This window comes from Chionomys nivalis, chromosome 2, assembly GCF_950005125.1.
Source record: "Chionomys nivalis chromosome 2, mChiNiv1.1, whole genome shotgun sequence".
NCBI lineage: Eukaryota > Metazoa > Chordata > Mammalia > Rodentia > Cricetidae > Chionomys > Chionomys nivalis.
This window is the reverse complement of record NC_080087.1, coordinates 55,168,276-55,186,840: the sequence shown is the minus strand read 5'-3', so window position 1 is coordinate 55,186,840 and position 18,565 is coordinate 55,168,276. Positions and strand designations below refer to the sequence as shown.

At 44.8% G+C, this 18,565-nt stretch overlaps 1 protein-coding gene across 1 annotated transcript in view; it reads left to right on the top strand.

Moving 5' to 3' along the window:
• The first annotated feature begins 2,592 nt into the window (after positions 1-2,592).
• Positions 2,593-18,565, top strand: part of Slc16a10 (solute carrier family 16 member 10) — an 89,677-nt gene continuing 73,704 nt past the window's right edge. The window contains exon 1 of the mRNA XM_057762272.1: positions 2,593-3,135. Coding sequence (XP_057618255.1) covers positions 2,796-3,135 — 340 coding nt within the window. The 5' untranslated portion in view covers positions 2,593-2,795. The remainder of the gene's footprint in view (positions 3,136-18,565) is intronic.

The following is an 18,565-nucleotide window of genomic DNA, read 5'->3' as shown; positions in this document are numbered from 1 at the left end:
GAACCTGCCTGAGTTCCTCAAGTGCTGGAATTATAGGTGTATGTCACTACACCTACCAGAAGTACATTTTGCTCTCAATTTCCTTATTTTCAAGAATCCTGCTGTGACCTCCTGCACACTCTCGGTGTGAACTGGTGTGCCTATTCCTCAGTTTACCTTTTCTTTGATATGGGGTCTTACGTAGCTCAGGGTAGTCTCAAACTTGCAAAGTAGTTCTAGATGACCTTTAAGTACTGATCTTCCTGCTTCCACTCCCAGGTGCTGGGGTTCAGAGTGTGCAATACCACACCTGGCTCTTACTTTACTATGTATGCTAGTCAGCTTTCTATTATAATAGCAAATACCCAAGATAATCAAGTTTAAAAGGAGAAAGGTTTACTTGGCTCATAGTTTAATAAATGTCTATCCATGGCTGGATGGTCGCAGGGCTTTTATGTCTGTGGCAAGGCAGTGCATTATGGTGAGAGCGTGTGGCAGAGGACCTCCACTCTCCTTAGGGCCCTGAATGAACTAGAGGAGGGAAGAGACCACACCCTCACACCGTCTCAGAGGGCAAGTCTCCAGTTACCTAAGACCTCCCACTAGTCCTGTTCTAGCCTGCTTTCTCTTAGATGATAGACTCTGTGACCAAAAGCAGCTGGGGGAGGAAAGGGTTAATTTCCTTTTCCAGCTTCCCTTCCTCGTGGTGGGAAGTCGGGACAGGAACTCAAGGCAGGAACCTGAAGACAGGAACTGAAGCAGAGGCCTTGGAGGGGCGCTGCTGCCTGGCCTGCTTTTGAGGGCTGACTTGGCCTGCTTTCTTACATCATCTTGGATCCCCTGTTTTCAGGGGTGCCCCTATCCACAGAGGCCAGGGTCCTCCTACATCAATTGGAAAGAAAATGCTCCACAGACCTGCCCACAGGCTAATAGGCTAGAAGCATTTTCTCTATTGAAATTCCCTTTCCCAGATGACCCTGGTTTGTGACAAGCTGACGGAATAACGGGCACAAGGCTCCTCCTTTTAACATTCCCACCACTTCCCAACAGCATCACTAATTCTTAGCGTGAGGCTCACATGTAGTGATTTGAATAAGAAAGGCACTTGCAGGCTCACTGAATCCTCTGTCTAGGGAGGATGCTGTTTGAGCGGATTAGAAGGATTAGGAGGTGTGGCCTTGTTGGAGGAAGTGTGCCATTGGGTGAGCTTTGAGGTGTCAAAAGCCCAGGCCACGCCCTGTCTCTCTTTCTGAACCTGCTGATCAGGCTACAGCTCTCAGCTACTGTTCCAGAGCCACGCCCTATGCTCCCTGTCGGGATGATAGTGAACTAAGCCTCTGAAATTGTATACAAGCCCCCAGTTAAATGCTTTTGTAAGAGTTGCCTTGGTCACAGTGTCTCCTCAGAGCAATGGAACAGAGACTGAGACACTGGGTTTTAAAGGGATGTTCCAGATCAGAGCCATGCACGTTTTGACTCGGTTTCTAAAGCACTCCACATGTGGACTATAGTCCCAGATTCCTGACCAACGCCTTGTCCACTAGAATCACATGGCTAGCTAATGCAGAACTCAGCTCAAACTCATTTTCCGCAGACATTCTTTGGTGTTTTGGACCTTATTCCATGTGTGATGCCCTGTATTTTTTATATCTGTCTATATTTTTATTTTTAAAACAATCTTATTTTACATATCAATCCCAGTTCCCTCTGTCTTCTGTCCTCCTGTCCCCTTCCCTCCACCTGCCTTCTCCCCACCCCACCCCCTGCACCCCACTTTGTATTTCCAGTCTGTGCTTACTTACTGGTTTAGGACTGAGAGAAGCACACATGTGATTGACACAGTATATCTTACCACACAGATAGGCACCTGAGTAACTAGCATATTTTGATTTTGTTTGGAGTGAGGAATATAAATATCAGAGCAATTAAGAAGCTATATTGGCATGCCGTGTTTCAGGGGGTCAGAGGAGTTAAGTGCCGGTGCTACTTCTTCTTCTTCTTTTTTTTTTTTGTGTGTGTGTGAGAGAGAAAGACAGCTTGTGTAGTTAAAAAGTATGGCTTTCTAGCTGCCTGTCAAAAATGTTTGTTAGCTGAGAAATTTGGACTCACAGTCTGTCTTCCAAAGTGAGCATCTTCAGTGTGCCAAGTATTCAAACAAACTGCGTTTTCAGGGAAGAGAGCGGAACTTAAGTAATTAAACAAGGCCTCCGATTCTCGAATTGCCTTTTAAGTAGGTGTGCAGTATAAGGAATCTTCTGTATTATAATTAGCACAGAAAGGACAACAAACAGTCTAATGAGTGTCAATTATGACTCTGTTCTAGAGACTCTAAAGGCCCAGGGTGGCTGATCGATGACCCTCGGAGAGGCTGCCCAGAACTTGTAAGGTTAATAATACCCAGAGGAGGTGATAGACACAGGGTAGCTAATCTGGCCGCCACAAGCCCGCTCAGAGCGCGCGCGTGCGCGCGCAGTCACCGAACTTGGCGGGGCCACGGGGCGGAGCCCCTGCTCTCCGAGGTCCAATCATCTGTGGGCTCAGGGGGTAGGGCCCTCCACTGGCCACACCCCTAGTCGGTGCGGGAGGGGTGCTTTTAAGAAGCGGCCGCGCCACTCTGTCAGGTGTGTGGGGCTGCGGAGTGTCAAGTCCTCCGGCTGCCCTGTACCCGCTCGCCCCCGCTCGCCCGCCTTCGGCTCCAGCGCCCTCACCTCGGCCTCCCTCGTCCGCCCGCCCTGCTCTCGCAGCCTTCGCGAGCCACCCCGGACCTTGCGCCCTCGAGCTCTCCCGGCGCCCGCCCGACGGGGCTGCCTCCGGCCATGGTACCGTCCCAGGAGGAGCCCGTGGCCGCCGCCACACAGGGGACAAGCGAGGCACAGCCACCGGGGCCCGCGTCCTCGGAGGACGCTCCGCTGCCCGGCCAGGGACCCTCGGACGGCCCCGACGTGTCTTCAGAGAAGGTGGAGGTGGAGCTGACGAGGTCAACGGGCGACGAGCCCCCCGTTCCCCCCGAGGGAGGCTGGGGCTGGCTGGTGATGCTGGCGGCCATGTGGTGCAACGGGTCGGTGTTCGGCATCCAGAACGCCTATGGGGTGCTCTTCGTGTCCATGCAGGACACCTTCGGGGGCAAGGACAGTGACAACATGGCCTTCAAGACAGGTGGGGCGTTGCGACGGGCGGAGGGGGGCACGGCGGGGGGTGGCAACACATTCCGCGGGAGCTTGGTGCGTCCTCTGGTGCTGGGAGGGAGAGAGCCGTGAGTCTGACCCGTCGCACTTGCAGCCTGCAGCCTCCAGCTTGGGGCTTCCGTGTGCCGGTCTTTGTATGGAATCCGCAAGGACCGTGCGTTTGGAAGCAAGTTGCAGAGTTGTACCAGCCCTAGGCTTCTTTCGGCAGACTGGGCGCCAAGAATCCACAGTACTTTCCTCTAAGTGTTGGAAAGCAAACGAACGTTCCAGCACCAACAACATTGGTTTTTACAGTCGTTTTTTGTGACCGCCACGCTGGAGAGATTGTTCGCTTGTTGTGCTGCAGAAGGGTGTGTGTGTGTGTGTGTGTGTGTGTGTTCGGGTGGGTGCGGCGCGGCCAGGAGCGGGAGATTGGCAAGATGGAAAAGTGGATCCCAAGGTCACAGGGAGCCCCAAAAGGCAGCTCATCAAAAGTCTCAGTCTGAGTTCTAAATATAGAAAGCATAGGAGAGAACCATGTGAGGAGAAAGGGTTGCGTCTCCTGATTTTTTTTTTTTTTTTTTTTACCTTGTGGAAATAAAATGCAAAAGGTGCAGACTCGGCATTCTCGTCAAGTGCTTTTGCCCGACTTCTTGACTGATTATGCAATACCCAAGTCTAGTATCTGATGCATAAGATTTTTTCACTATTTTATCTCATGCTGCACAGCAGGTGCTGTCAGCTCGGTGAAATGAAGTGTCTTGGTGTGGAGCAGAATAAAGATAGACCCCATCATCTGACTTCAAGACTGAGCGATTCTCATTGCTAAATCAGGCTACCACTGTCTTTTGGGACACTTCATAAGATCAATAATTTCTGTGTTTCTCTCTGCCCCAGCCTGGCCTTGAACTCGAGATCCTCTTGTCTCAGGTGGGATTACAAGAACATTCTGAAACACACTGGGCAATAACAACAACAGTATCTCACTATGTAGTCCTGGCTGGCCCAGCACTTAATACATAGACTGTTCTCAGACTCACAGAAATCCACTTGCCTCTGCTTCCCAAGAGATGGGATTATAGAGATGTACTACCACAGCCTCACACAATAGTTTTTTTTTTTTTTATTAACCTTTAGTTTCTGCTTTCAGAGTGCATATTGCTTAGATTTTTGGTGTGCACATACAGAAAATAAACAAGATGGTAATTACAAGTTGTAAGGAAAGATGGTGTGGAAGATTTTAAAATCACTTTTTCTTTCTTCAGTGCTAGGTGGAACCCAGGGCTCTGGGCACGCTACTCAAGGGCTGTCCACTTCTCTAAATTTAACATGATTTTCATTCCATTCCATGAATATATTGTACTTTATGCACTCTCCCCTTAATAGACATTTAGATTGCTTTCCGAGCTTACAAAAATACTTTTAAGAGCTGATGCACCGAGTATTATTGTGCACTCTTTCCATGTGAATAATGATGTGTCATATTTAATGGAGAATTTCTCTTCCTTAAGGGGCTGTGGAAGTTGCTGTGTTGGGCAGGTCAAAGAGTTAGTTACAGTATGTTAAAATGTTCTTAGTTTAACTGAAGGGAGGTAGGCAACCCTTGTACATACAACAGGATAGATATGAAGATGCAATAGCAAACAAAAATTATTTTTCATAGTTTTGATACATCTGTGTCTAAGGACTTCATGTATCCCATTTCTTTTATCTTTTGACAACTCCATGAGTTGGGCTTCCTTTTCAGACTTGGAAATTTGGGCTCACAAGGATTTCACCTGGGAGCAAGATTTCAGCTTCAGATTTGTCTGACTCCAGGACCTAGGTTTTAACTGCTGATCATACTGCACTGGCTAGATAAAATTCTGAAAATTTAATATTTCCATGTTCACACAGTGCTTCTGGGTTAAGCATCTGAAAGACTAGGCATTTATCTCAGCTGGTGGAGTAGTACCTGCATAGCATATTTGCATAAAGTCAGGCCTGGTGGCTTATGCCTGCCTGCAGTCCCAGAACTCTGAAGGACAGGCAGGAGGAGCAGGAGTTCCAGATCATATGACCTTCAGCTTCGAAGCAAGTTTGAGGCCTCCATGGTCTACAAGAGACCCTTCTTAAAAAAAAAATAAATAAAAATAAAAGATTCTTTTTATTTTCAACTAGTAAGCAATGGCCATTGTTTATGTTTTGCCAAATGATTTTTGAATTGTGGAGAGTTCCATAGTAAAACTTACTTTTAAAATGGCATTCATGCAAAATCCTGGTTAGACTGAACCATGCATAGCAGGGAAGCTCTTCCTGGCAGTGCCAAGAGGAGATTGCCTTGGGGTCCTACTCCTTAAGAGTATCTTGTTTTGTTTTTGTCTTTTGAGAAAGGATCTCACTGTGTAACTCTGGGTGGCCTCTACCTCTTCCTTCAGAATGCCCCTCCTCTTTGAATTCTTTTTTTTCAGGGGGTATATGTGTTGGTTTTTGTTTATGTTTTTTTGAGATGGTTTTGTGTGTGTGTGTAGCCCCGGCTGTCCTGGAGTTTGCTATGTAGACTAGGCTGGCCACAATCTCAATTCAGCCCTTGCCTCTGCCAGCTGAGTACTGGGATTAAAAGTGTGTGTCCCCATGCCTGGCTCTTAATTCTTAAATAATGTATGATCGAGCCAAACTTCACACGAAAGGGCCTGTCCTCCACTCTCTCTCTTTTGAGACTAGATCTCATTATGTAGTCTTGGCTGGCCTAAAATCACTGTGTAGACCAGACTGGCCTTGAACTCTCAGAGGTACACCTGTGTCCCCCTTCTGTTGCTGGGATTAAAGGTGTGTACCAGCAAGCTCCCCTCCATGCCCCCCCCTTTTCTGTACTGTTGTAAAACTTGCTGTTTTGATCCAGTGACACAAGAAGAAATAATGACCGCTATTCTCAGAGCTTAGGATCCTTTAAGATACAAATGAGCACACCAGGGAAAGCATTAGAATTCTCACCTGAGGCATATGCACCTTAAAGATCCTCTATCCTGTTCTGGAAGTCTGAAACTCCATACATATGAAAGGACACAGTGGGAACTGGGAAGGACAACTGATAGCCTTTCTCTGGTGATTAGAGTCTCTGAAACTGAGGCACTGGTCGGGGATGCTAGCTGAACTCCAAGTTGGGCAGTAAAATCAATACAGCATACAGCAGGCCAGCTCCTGCAGTGGTGCCCAGGTACCAACGTCGCACACATCCTGATGTGTCGGAAGTGATGCTGATAGGACTGACAGAGCCCGAGTTGTCTTTTCCATGACGGTTTTACCCGTCACTGTCCCATGGGTGGGATCAGACACTCTGGGAAAGAGAGTGGGTACCACAATTAACATTGTTTTCCGTTAGAATCTGCACCGTTGCTTTAACTGCTAGACCCTGGAAAACCATGGAACTGCTAAGTCTAGCTAGCGCTCTGTCTTCTCATGAGTGTCACGGACACTCTTTGGGATCAAGCAGGGTATTAAATCTTATCTGCTGCTTTCTTCCTAGGGAAAAAATTTTTTTAATGGTGTGTTTGGTTGCTTTTTAAAACTATCTATTAAAAACAAGTATGTTTTTAGGTTAGGATTAATGTTAACCTTTTTGAAGAAATTGCTGTTTTTGAACAAAAGGCTTGGCTTTTAATAATTCCCCCAATAAGTTATTTTTTTTTTTAAAAAAGAATTTTGTGAATGTATGTGTTTGCGTGCGTGTTCATGCCATGGTGTGTCTGTGGAGATTGGAGGATGTGTGTGTGTGTGTGTGTGTGTGTGCATACATGTGTGTGTGTGTATACACATGTGTGTGTGAGTGTACATTCATGCCAAGGTGTGTTTGTGGAGGCTGGAGGACAGCTTTGGGTGTTGGTTCCCACCATCCACTTTTACATGGGTTCCCGTGATCTGAGCTCAGGTTATCAGGCTTGAGCAGCAAGTGCTTTTACTCAGAAGCCATTTCCCCAGCCTCCCAAACATGCTTTTTAGTGGTCTTTCTTGAAAGTGGAGGTCTGTGTTTAAGATTGGGAAACACCATACAATGTCCTTCTCTCTAGGGTTTTTAAAATAGAAGTCAACATCAAGTTATTTAAAAAGAGCTGTCAAAAAGATGTGGAAAGAGAGGCTTTGTCCACAACCTTTAATGTTACATCACCTTCCCCTATGGTAAAGGTATATTCTCTGGACAGTTACCCCACTGAGTAGGAACTGTGGAGCATTCAGACGTGAAAGCATGTTGTGTCACCTCGTCACCCTCATCAGCCTCTGAAACTTCAAGCTGTTAGTGCCAAACCCCAAGTTTTCACATTTAACCCTTACACTGATGTCTACTGTAGAGTCTATACTTTCCCTTTCTGACTTCGTTGAATTGAACTGGCAGTTCACCGATTAGCCAGAGAAAAGCACATTTATTTGGTTATAGTTTCACGTGATGTAGAAGCCTTCAGATTGCCTTCCAAAGTTAACTGTCCCATTTTAATTCTTAGGCTTGATGAAGCTTGGTCAACTGGGTACAAATACCAGTGAACAGGAAGGGTCTGGTCAATCTAAGGGTTGCAGACCACAGGGAAACCTACAAGGCTTGACTGGCCAGATGGTTCTCCAGTCTTCAGTTGTGGTATTAGGGACCAAACATGAGAGGTCCAAGAATTTCTCTACAGAGAGCTCTTACACAGAGCCTGTGTAGTATGTAGTGGGGGGTTGTTAGAGGATTATTTTTTTTAGCTTTTGTGGCTGGCTTTGTTATTACCTACTTGGGGATGGGAGAGAGAGAATTCAAGCTGTAAAAGTTAGCCTTAGGGGAAAGTGAGGAGAGACGGGAAATGAGAAGAGATGGGAAAGCCAGAGTGGACCTGGGAGGAACTGCCTTTGAGCTCACCTTGGGCTAGTTTCTTAGGCCCCAGAACCACAATGTGGTTTTGTGTTACACCTAAATTACCGGGGATTTAGACTGCCAAAGCCTTTGAGGAAGTCAGAGTTAATCCCCGCTGCTGTGACTTGCCTTTAACCTGCTGTCTTAGCGAAGTAAGTAATAGCCGCTTTGATGAGCTGATTACAGACAGTAGAAAAGCACCCAGTTCGTGTTCCTACGTCTTTTACTGTAGTAGTGGGACATGGTTCCTTCTGTCATTGGAGGTAGAAGAGTAAGCCAAGGAGCTTTACTTGTGGAATAGCTCATCTGAACTACTAGCTCATAAGTCAGCAGAGCACAAACGTGATTCATGGAATTGGAAACAGAAGAGATGAGTATGGGACTGGGCCTTGGAGTGTACACCTGTAATCCTAGTGCTTGGGAGATAGAGGAAGAAGGCAGGCTTAAGGTCAGCCAGGCCTAGGTAGTGAGACCCGAGACCCTACCTTAAGGGAAAAAATATGTATGGTATGATCATGGTTATTCCATTTCCTTTCCTTCCATTTACACTGCCGAATCAACCAAAACTGAAAGCGTATCCGGCGATTTGTGGGGAGGTTTTGAGACATCCTTGGGAATGACTGTGCTCTGGGCTTCCGTGTTCTCTCTCCAGTGTGGAGAGGAAACCCAGGACTGGACACACGCTAGGCAAAGGCTGTGCTGCTGTACTTACAACTCCAGCTCTGAGCTTGTGGTGGGATTTGCTGTATCTTTCCTTTTGTCCTTGTTGAGCCCATGCTTCCGTTCCTTGAGGCTAAGCCTGTGTGCTTTGCTTTTCCTGTCTACCTGGGTGTTTCACAAACCCATGGCTCCAGTTACTTTCTTGGGAGCCATTATTTCTAAAATTAAGAAGAATATTTCCGGACAGTCCCATTTGGGTACAAAGGTACATACATACTCAACGAAAGTGAATTTGCCTTTTTTTTTTTTTTTTTTTGAGATAGGGTTTTGCTGTAGCTTTGTAGCCTGTGCTAGAATTAGCTCTTGTAGACCAGACTGGCCTTGAACTCACAGAGATCTGCCTGCCTCTGCCTCCCGAGTGCTGTATCACCTATCCGGTGTGAATTTGCCTTTTAGCCAGCCTAGGAAACCTTCCCACATCACCAGAAATATCAGAACCGTTGCAGACAGACATGTCTTTTCTGAGTTCTCATAGTATAGAGAACTTCTGGTTCCTTAAGTCAGACATGGATGGTGTGATGGTGTTCCTAAGATTATGAGGGCCCTGGCATAATTGATGATTAATCCCCGATAGACAATATTATGGCATAATTGGAGCTGGTAGAAGGTGTTGGGTCACTAGGGATATACCCTTGAGGGTTATTGCTTGCCCTCATCCTTCCTCTATCCCCCTTTCTCTGTTTCTTGGCCTCTGTATTGTGAACTGCTCTGCTCTTCCAGACTCTCCACCATGGGTTAATATTTCTATAACCAGGAGCGAAACTAAATCCTCCTTTATGTTCTTTTTCTCAGGGGTTTGGTCATGGTGACACAAAAATCTACCCGACACACCCAGGATTCATTTTCCCCTTCCATTTGTATTTGCATCCTTCCTACTTTCTAAATCACTCCCCTTCTCCTTCATCCCTATGCCTTTGTCACTTTGGGCCTCTTGCCAGAATCACATTGTGGATTGTATAAGTTTTCCTGCTTAAATGCCATCAGTGGCACACTTTTCTTGCGGGAAAATACCACACTCCTTATTCCTGAGGTCTGTAAGTTATGGCCCTCTCCTGACCCTCTTACCCTTGCCAGCCTGCCTGCCTTCCTCCCTTTCTCTTGTTATTTTTGAAGAAGGATCTCCCTATGTGGCCCTGGCTGGCTTAGAACTTATTGTGTAGAGCTGGCTCGTCTCATTTGCACAGAGACCCACCTGCCCCTGCCTCCATGCCTGACTCAGCCCTCTTTTCTTATTCTTCATCTTCCAGCTGAGCTGGAAGTCTTGTGCATATCCAGATTTGCCCTTTGTTTCTGTCCCTCCTGTGTACGGCTCCTCTCCTTACTGTGGTTGTTAGGCCTTGGAGGATGCCAGTGAAATAATTGGTTCTTTTTTTCTTTTATGCACAACCCTGAAACTTTATGCAATTGTGGTTACATTTTTAAGCACTTGGGATGACTTGGGCTGCTGCATTTTAGAAGCCAGTTTCTTCTTCTTTTTTTTTTTTTAAATTTATTTATTTATTTATTTATTTATTTATTTATTTATTTATTTATTATGTACGCAATGTTCTGTCTGTGTGTATGTCTGCAGGCCAGAAGAGGGCACCAGACCTCATTACAGATGGTTGTGAGCCACCATGTGGTTGCTGGGAATTGAACTCAGGACCTTTGGAAGAGCAGGCAATGCTTTTAACCGCTGAGCCATCTCTCCAGCCCCTAGAAGCCAGTTTCAACTTATTCTAAGTTAACAGCAATCTGTAAAAGGAATTAAATTAATTTTTAAATTTTTTTTTGAAACAAGGCCTTGTTGTTCTTCTGCCCCTGCCTTTGGAATGGTAAATTACAGGCATGTACCACCATGCTTAGAGATTTTAAAGATGGCACGTTATTTCAGTAATACTGTGTATAGTCCTTTACCATAAAGCTAAGGCTTTCCTGTGTCACCTTATTGTAAATTTTCATTTATTTTGCGACAGGATCTTGTGGTGTTGCCCAGGCTGGTGTCAAACTCCTGACCAAATGATCCTTCTGCTTCGGTTTCTGTCATATCGGAACTGTACACGTGTCACCATATCTGGCTTATTTTCTTGGAATAGACTTGTCCCCTGTCAATCTATAGATAAGGAAACTGCAGCTGGCAGAGGGTTGGGTTGGGCAGCCTGACACCACTGCTCACATCTGCTAAGTTGGACTTTAGAGTATCTTTTTAACTAGGGCAGTTTTTTGTACTTACATAGTTTTTTTTTTTTATTCCTGAAAGTAAAACACTCTGCCCTTTTCCCTTTTCAGTACTTTCTTTTACATATTTACTTGTCTTTTTTATCAAAATCCTCAATAGTGTTTTCTGCTTAAATATCAGAAGCTTTGTGAAGTCATTTTTGGAAGAGAATTCCACTTTGAGTCATGATAGCTCAAAAAAAAAAACCCAAATAAAACAAACAAACAAACAAACCCAACAAAAAACCCTGACCTCATATTCAAATTAAACAAATCTCAACAAAAACAAACTAAACCCCAAACATAACTGGAAAAGTCAGCTTGCCAAAGCTCCAGGCACCTGCCTAGCCTGGTACCACCCACGCAGGAACTCTGGGTGTTTTATTTGGCAGAGAGTCAGAATGGGCAACTCCAGTACACCTGAGAATCATGCAGACCTACCACACAGAAGAAACGGCCTGTCAGAGCCTGCAGCGATGGAGAAAGATGCCCCAGACTGCGCTGAATGTCCGTGGCCACACAGTATCTTCATTAACAGCAGAAGCCATTCTCCCTTGATGGAGAACCAGAACTAAGGAACTGAGGCAGTGACTGCCTTATTCCCAAGTCTTTTGCATTGCACTGCTTTTTCTTTTCTTTTCTTTCTTTTAATTTTTTAAATTTTTTCTTTCTTTCTTTTTTTTTTTTTAAACCACAGGCATATTTGTGAGCTGCAGATTTGAAATAATGTGTATGGACCAAAGCCATGTTTCTACCCAGCCTCCTTATTCCTTTTAGAAAAAATAAACATCTCATGCTCTTGAAAACGTCTCTGTTCACCTTCAAAGGGAGTTTGCTTTTCTCACGAATGAGAATTTTTAGGGCTCAGAAGTCGAAGCCATGCCTCTGTATTATTCACCAGGCAAAGCTTTGTCAGGGTTCATTTTTGGTTGTATTATGGAAGCAATTAGGATTCTCCGTTCATTTTTCTGTAATTACCAAGACTTAATATTACATATACTTTTGTGCCTCTCTGGAATTTTGATATATTCTTATTATATTCTATTGACTTGAGAATTATAAAGTGGAGTTCAACATTAATTGACAAGGCTAGGAATGTAGTTCAGTGATATCCTATAGCATTTGCCCAGCATGTGGGAGGTCCTGGCACCCTGGATTCACTTCCAGCCCTGCAGCAGCAACAATAGTAAATTAGTAAAAACTGTCAAGGTATGCCTTAGATAGTTAAAGCTAAGCAAAAGATAATTAGCTAATTAATGTAAAATGTCATGGAAATGAATCAAGCCTGGTGGTTTACACCATTAATCCCAGTACGCAGGAGGCAGAAGCAGACTAGTTTGAATTTGAGACTAGCCTGTCTATATAGGAAGTTCATGTTAGCCAGGTCTACATAGCAAATTCAGGGCTCCATCGCAAGACCCTGCCTCTTTCCCATTCTGAAAAGTTCAGGGAAATGTTCTAAGGTGACCACATTTCAGTTAGTTCTTCCCTTCCTCCCACTCCCAGGAAAATGACTTTAGTATTATTCTTCAACAGTTCAGAAAGCTGAAATTTATCTCCATTACACACACAGTCAGACTGGAGCTTCAGTTCTGTTCTACTTATAAAAATGGAAAACCATGACCGGGTGGTGGTGGCACATGCCTTTAATCCCAGCACTCGGGAGGCAGAGGCAGGCGGATCTCTGTGAGTTCGAGGCCAGCCTGGTCTAGAAGAGCTAGTTCCAAAACAGGAACCAAAAGCTACGGAGAAACCCTGTCTCGAAAATTAAAAAAAAAAAAAAAAAGGAAAACCGTGGGCTGGAGTGATGGCTCAGAGGCTAAGAACACTGTTTCTCTTGCAGAGGACCAGAGCTGCTTTCTTCCATGTCTGTTCACAACCATCACTACTCCAGTCCCAGGAGATCCCCGCCCTCTTGGCCTCTTCAGGCTCTGCATGCACATGGTGCATAGACATACAGGCGAAACACCCATACACTTAAAATAAAAATAACGGTTGAAAAAATTAAAAACAGGAAACTATGGCAGAAGTGGTTGGGTTGAACCTATAATCCCAGCACTCCAGGGACTGAGGCAGAAGTGCCTCAAATTCAAGGCCAACCTGGTCTGTATGGTGAGTCTCAGGGCAGCCAGGGTTATGTGGTGAGACTTTGACTCAAGAAAACAAAATTAGAAAACCACTTGGGAGGAGGATCTCTGTGAGTTGGAGGCCAGCCTGGTCTACACAAAGAAACCCTGTCTCAACAACAAAGAATAAAGAAAGAACGATGGAAAGAAAAATCACTCTTGAATACTGAGTTTTCTGAATAGATAAGAATCACTGCCTAGTTGAGTCAGGACTCTTCCTGCTGTGGATTGAACTCATGGGTAGAGTGAGCATCCGCTCCCATCTCCACCACTGAACTATCTGCTCTCAGCCCCAGGCAATGGTTTTAACAGTAAAAGCCTTTTCATCTGCTATATTATTTTTATTTACCTTTGTCTTTTATTTAAGCTTCATGTGGGATTTCTAATGACAGTATCTGGAAGGATTCACATCTGTCAGAGATTGTATAAAGAAGAGTGGTTCACAGAGTTAATTATTTCTGTACAAATTGTGTAAAGAATTACTGTTGTCCGCCCAGCCCTTTGGCTGTTTATGACGGTGAACTCGCTCTAATGGAAAGCTGTTCTGCAGGACTACGTAAATGACAAATCCATGGAACTTTAATAAAACATTTAAGAATTATGCTTTGTCTCTTTCTGGAGAATCGTTCATTGTGCAATAGGTTGGAACTGGTAAAGGAACAGTTTTTTAGAGACAGAGTCTTCAATTTAGTCCTTGCTGTCTTAGAATTTGCTCTGTAGACCAAACTATCCTAAAACTCACAGAAATCCATCTGCCTCTGTCTTCCAAGTGCTGGGATTAAAGGAGTGGGCCACTATGCCTGGCTCTTGTGCTTTTTTTTAATTGATATTTATTGAGCTCTACATTTTTCTCTGCTCCTCTCCCTGCCTTTCCCCTCCCCCCTTCAACCCTCCCCCAAGGTCCCCATGCTCCCAATTTACTCAGGAGATCTTATCTTTTTCTTTCTACTTCCCATGTAGATTAGATCTATGTAAGTCTCTTAGTGTCCGCATTGTTGTCTAAATTCTCTGGGACTGTGGTTTGTAGGCTGTTTGTCTTGTTGACCTTGTCCTTTGCTTTACATAAGCTTTTCTGTTTCAGGAGGTCCCGTTTATTAATCGTTTCTCTCAGTGTCTGTTCTGCTGGGGAAGTGGTTCTCTGTGCCAATGTGTTCAAGTGTACTTCCCACTTTCTTTTCTATAAGGTTCAGTGTGGCTGGCTTTATGTTGAGGTCTGTGATCCATTTGGACTTGAATTTTGTGCATGGTTCTTGTGCTTTTTTAAAAAACAAAATTTCAAGTAGCCCAGCTGCCCCAAATTCTGTGTAGCTGTGGGTAATGGAAACTGAACCCAGGTCCTCTGCAAGAACAGTAAACTCTCAATAATGGAGTTATCTTTCCAGCACCAGCCAGTTTTAGAAACTTTGAGTTTAGAATTTCAAAATTGTAGATGATAAATTATAGATTTAATTCCCTTGTGGGTTTTTTCCCTCCCTCCCTCCCTCCCTCCCTCCCTCCCTCCCTCCCTCCTTCTGTCCCTCTTTCCTTCCACCCTCCCTCCCTTCCTTCTTCCCTCCCTCCCTCCTTTCTTCCCTTCCTCCCTCCTTCCTTTCTGCTCTCCCTCCTTCCCTCCGTCCTCCCTCCCTCCCTCCCTTTCTCTCCCTTCCTTCCTTTCTCTTTTTCTTTCTTTTGTGTGTGATTCCCCACTTTAGTTCTGGGGTCCAAGCTCAGTGCCCGTGTTTGCTAGACAAGTGCTTTGAGCTAAATTCCCAATCCCAGAATTTAGATTTAAAAAAGAAGAACAACTACATGAACAAAAAAACTGTTGATGTATATTACATTGTTCTTTGAAGATCTGAATGCTGATCTCACAAGTTTGCCTATTGATAGACAGGCACTGAGAGCTATTGAGGGCTTCTCTAGAGCTTCTGAAATGGTTTGAAAAGGTGGCTGGAGGCCAGTGAGATGGCCCAGCCCAGTAAAGTTGCTTGCCACTAAAACTGACAACCTGAATTTGATCCTGGTATCCTCATGTGGTGGAAGGAGAGAACCAATTACTGCAATCCCACATCATGTGCACACACACACATACACACACACACTTTATAAAGATAAATTTTTAAAAAGGTGGCTTGGGTTTCAGAAGAAGGAAATGGGAGGGGCCCTAAATTGACAAAATCCATGACTGAAAAGCAACCGGGTAAGATTTTAGGGAAGCAGTGGAAATGGGAAAGACAGAATAGTTGCTAGACATCTCTTAGAGTAGACAGAGGGAAATCTGGGAATGCTGTATGGAGCACGAGGAAGAATTAGAGGAGTGTGGCTCCTGAGATGATGACTGTTCAGCTAAAAGTGCTTGCAGTGCAAGTCTGATGACTCTAGTTGTATCCCCAGAGCCTGCAAAAAGAGCTGGGTGCAGCAGCTCCTCGTGTGATCCTAGAGCTTCTTATGGCAAAGGTAAATGGAGACAGGAGAATTGCCCAGAAGCTGTGGGCCAGCTAGTCTGGAGGGGCCAGCGTGGCAGAGACAAGAGAGACCATGCTGCAACAAGGTGGGAGAGAAGGAACCTCTACCTCTACGTGTGTGCTCTGGCACACACATGCCTGTACTTACACACACACATGCACACGCAAACACACAGTTGAAATTTGAATACATTGTGTGCATGTAGGAAATAAATAATCAAAGACTAAGAATATGTAAAAAACCAACTACTTAACTTACCCAACTAGAGTGTTGTGCTGGGGACTGGGCTTACTGGTCAAACACTTGCCAACATGAGTGAGGTCCTGGTATTCAATTTCTGGTACCACAAACAAAAACAACTTTCTCCAGTAGTAGTACCTGCTGTTAGCCACGGAACCATCTCTCTAGTTCCATATGTATGTGCCTTTAAAAAAATTAGCCAGGCATGGTGGTATACATCTATAGTCCAGTACTTGGGAAGTAGAAGCAGTTTGATGTCTGTGAGTTCAAAGCCAGCTTAATCTACATAGTTTAAGCTATATAGTGAGACCCTGTTTCAAAAACATTTTTTTAGAGAAATGCAAATGTTATGTGTAAAACTGAATAATTTTTGAAGAGGAACCCACAATTTTATTATGTACTAGGATCCCTAGATTATGTCAGCAGGACTAGAGGGACCATTAGTAGGACCAGGGACTCTGGGGGAATGAGGAGGAGCTGTTGCCAGGGAAAAGCTGGCTTGAATTTTTTCTTTTAGGGTTTTGAGATAGGGTTTATCTATGTAACAACCTTGGCTGTCCTAGAACTTGCCTTGTAGACCAGGCTAGACTTGAATTCACAGAGATCTGCCCGCCTCTGTGCCACCATTTCTGGCACTGGCTTGAATTTTTTGCCATGTGTAATACTACTGAAGGGCAGAGGGATTTAAGGAGGTGATGTCACAGGTAATTGCAAACGAGGCTGGGCATGGTCGCTTACACATCTAAATCCTAAAACCCTGAGGCTGAGGCAGGAGGATTGTAAGTAAGAGGATCATAAGTTTGCAGTGTCTCAAAACTACAGTGAAAACCTGAGATGGCTGGAAATGCAACTTTTGGTCGCTTACACATCTAAATCCTAAAACCCTGAGGCTGAGGCAGGAGGATTGTAAGTAAGAGGATCATAAGTTTGCAGTGTCTCAAAACTACAGTGAAAACCTGAGATGGCTGGAAATGCAACTTTTGGGCTGGAAAGTAAAGCTGAGGCCAGCAGTAGAGTTTAGGGGTGAGCACATGCCTTCCAGGGAGCATCGCACAACAGGAATCAAGAATTCTGTTTTAGGCAGACCTGGGAGGGCTCTTGTCTTAAAAAAACAAAACCAAAGCCAAAAACCAAAATCCAACAAAACACAAAACACCCAAACAAACAAGCAAGCAAGCAAGCAAGCAAACAAACAAACAAAGAAAATCAAACACAATTTGCTTCTGCACATGCTGACACTGACACTTGACCTGGAAGAAGGTGTAATTTTGTGGCACCATTGGCTGAGAATGGAGCAGTCCTATCAGAGATAATAACCGACTGCCTGGCCACATGCAAGTCAATTTTGATTTAGTTTCCTGGCAGATAGTGAGCAGGGAGGCAAACAGATCTAGAGTAAGAGCTCTTGGAGTTACTGGAAGATATGCCCACCACTTCTGTTACTGAACACATTGGCTGGGCACCTGGCATTGGGCGAAGTGTGTTGACTCGAGTTGTGTTGTAATCTCTTGGACTCGGTCCTGAGTTGCTCTCTTGCGGCTATAGCTGAACTGAAGGTGCTGGAAGTACAGTGACCGGGAGGAAGAAGCAGTCAAAGCGGGGGTGGGGTGGGGGGGGGGGGGTTGGGGGGTGGGGTAGGGGTTGGGGGGTGGGGTAGGGGTTGGGGGGTGGGGTAGGGGTTGGGGGGGTGGAGGTGCGGATGGGGGTGGGGGTGGGGGTGGTGGTGGATGGAAGGGAATTGGAAGTTGTGCAACCAGAGCGTTTTGCCTTTTTTTTTTTAAAAAAATTAAATGTAATCTTTTGTGCATATGTGTTGGTGTGCACACGCTACCTTGTGCATGTGGAGGTCAGAGGACAACCTGTGGGAATTGGTTCTCCTCGTCCACTGTGGGGCTTCCAGGGGCCGAACTCGGGTCATTAGGCTTGACCATTACCCACAAAGCCTTCTCACCATTTACCCCGTCCCCATTTTGCAAGTGATGATGCCCTCTTTCCCTTCAGTAATCATTTTTATCTTTCAATATCATTTCTATCAGTTACTAAGTCTGTATGAAGGCAAATATTTGTATACGGCAGGATTTATGTTCCTCTGCCTCTATGCTTGCCGGGAGGAGCTAAGATGTGATTTTCGTCCTGGTAAATATAAAGTCTAGTGCTTTTGGGAAGTGGGGACAAGGAAGAGTAATGTAAAGCGTTTTCCTCTGAGGAGTTTGAGAGACAGAGGGGCTGTGGGCTTCTGCTTTCGCAGAGAGACAGCGAAGGTCGGTGGCCAAGATGAGCAGCTTTTAGCGTTAGTTGTTATGTGAACGCTGCCATAATTTGTTATGTGGTAGATTTTTTTCTTTTAACATCTTTGACTGGGAAACAAGTACTGAGCTATTTAAGATGCAGATTAATTTTGGAAAAAAGTTTGGTAGGAAGTAATCTTTAATCAAATTAGAATGTTCTTTTCATCTTAATCCATCATGATGGCTTTGGGTGTCTGGTGGCAACTGAGAGTGGATAGTGGAAAAATGTCAAAGCAATGTAATCCCCATTATTTATGGTCACTTACGAGGATAAATTAATCACTGGCCACTAATCTTGGGATACTTACTCCACTGACCTGGAAATATTCCTCTCTTTTTTTTTTTTTTTGGAAAGCAAGTCAGTGAGCTGGAGGAGCTGTCAGAATTGATCAGCTTTTCCAAACCTAATAGTAAGTGACAAGAAACAACTTCCCTTAGCCTTGCCTTCCTGCCTCACGGCAAGCTCACTCCTTTTCTCTGGAAACTGTGGAGTGCTAGAAGTGCATTAATGTGCGAGTTTGTGGGCTTAACCAGAGTTCAGGCTTG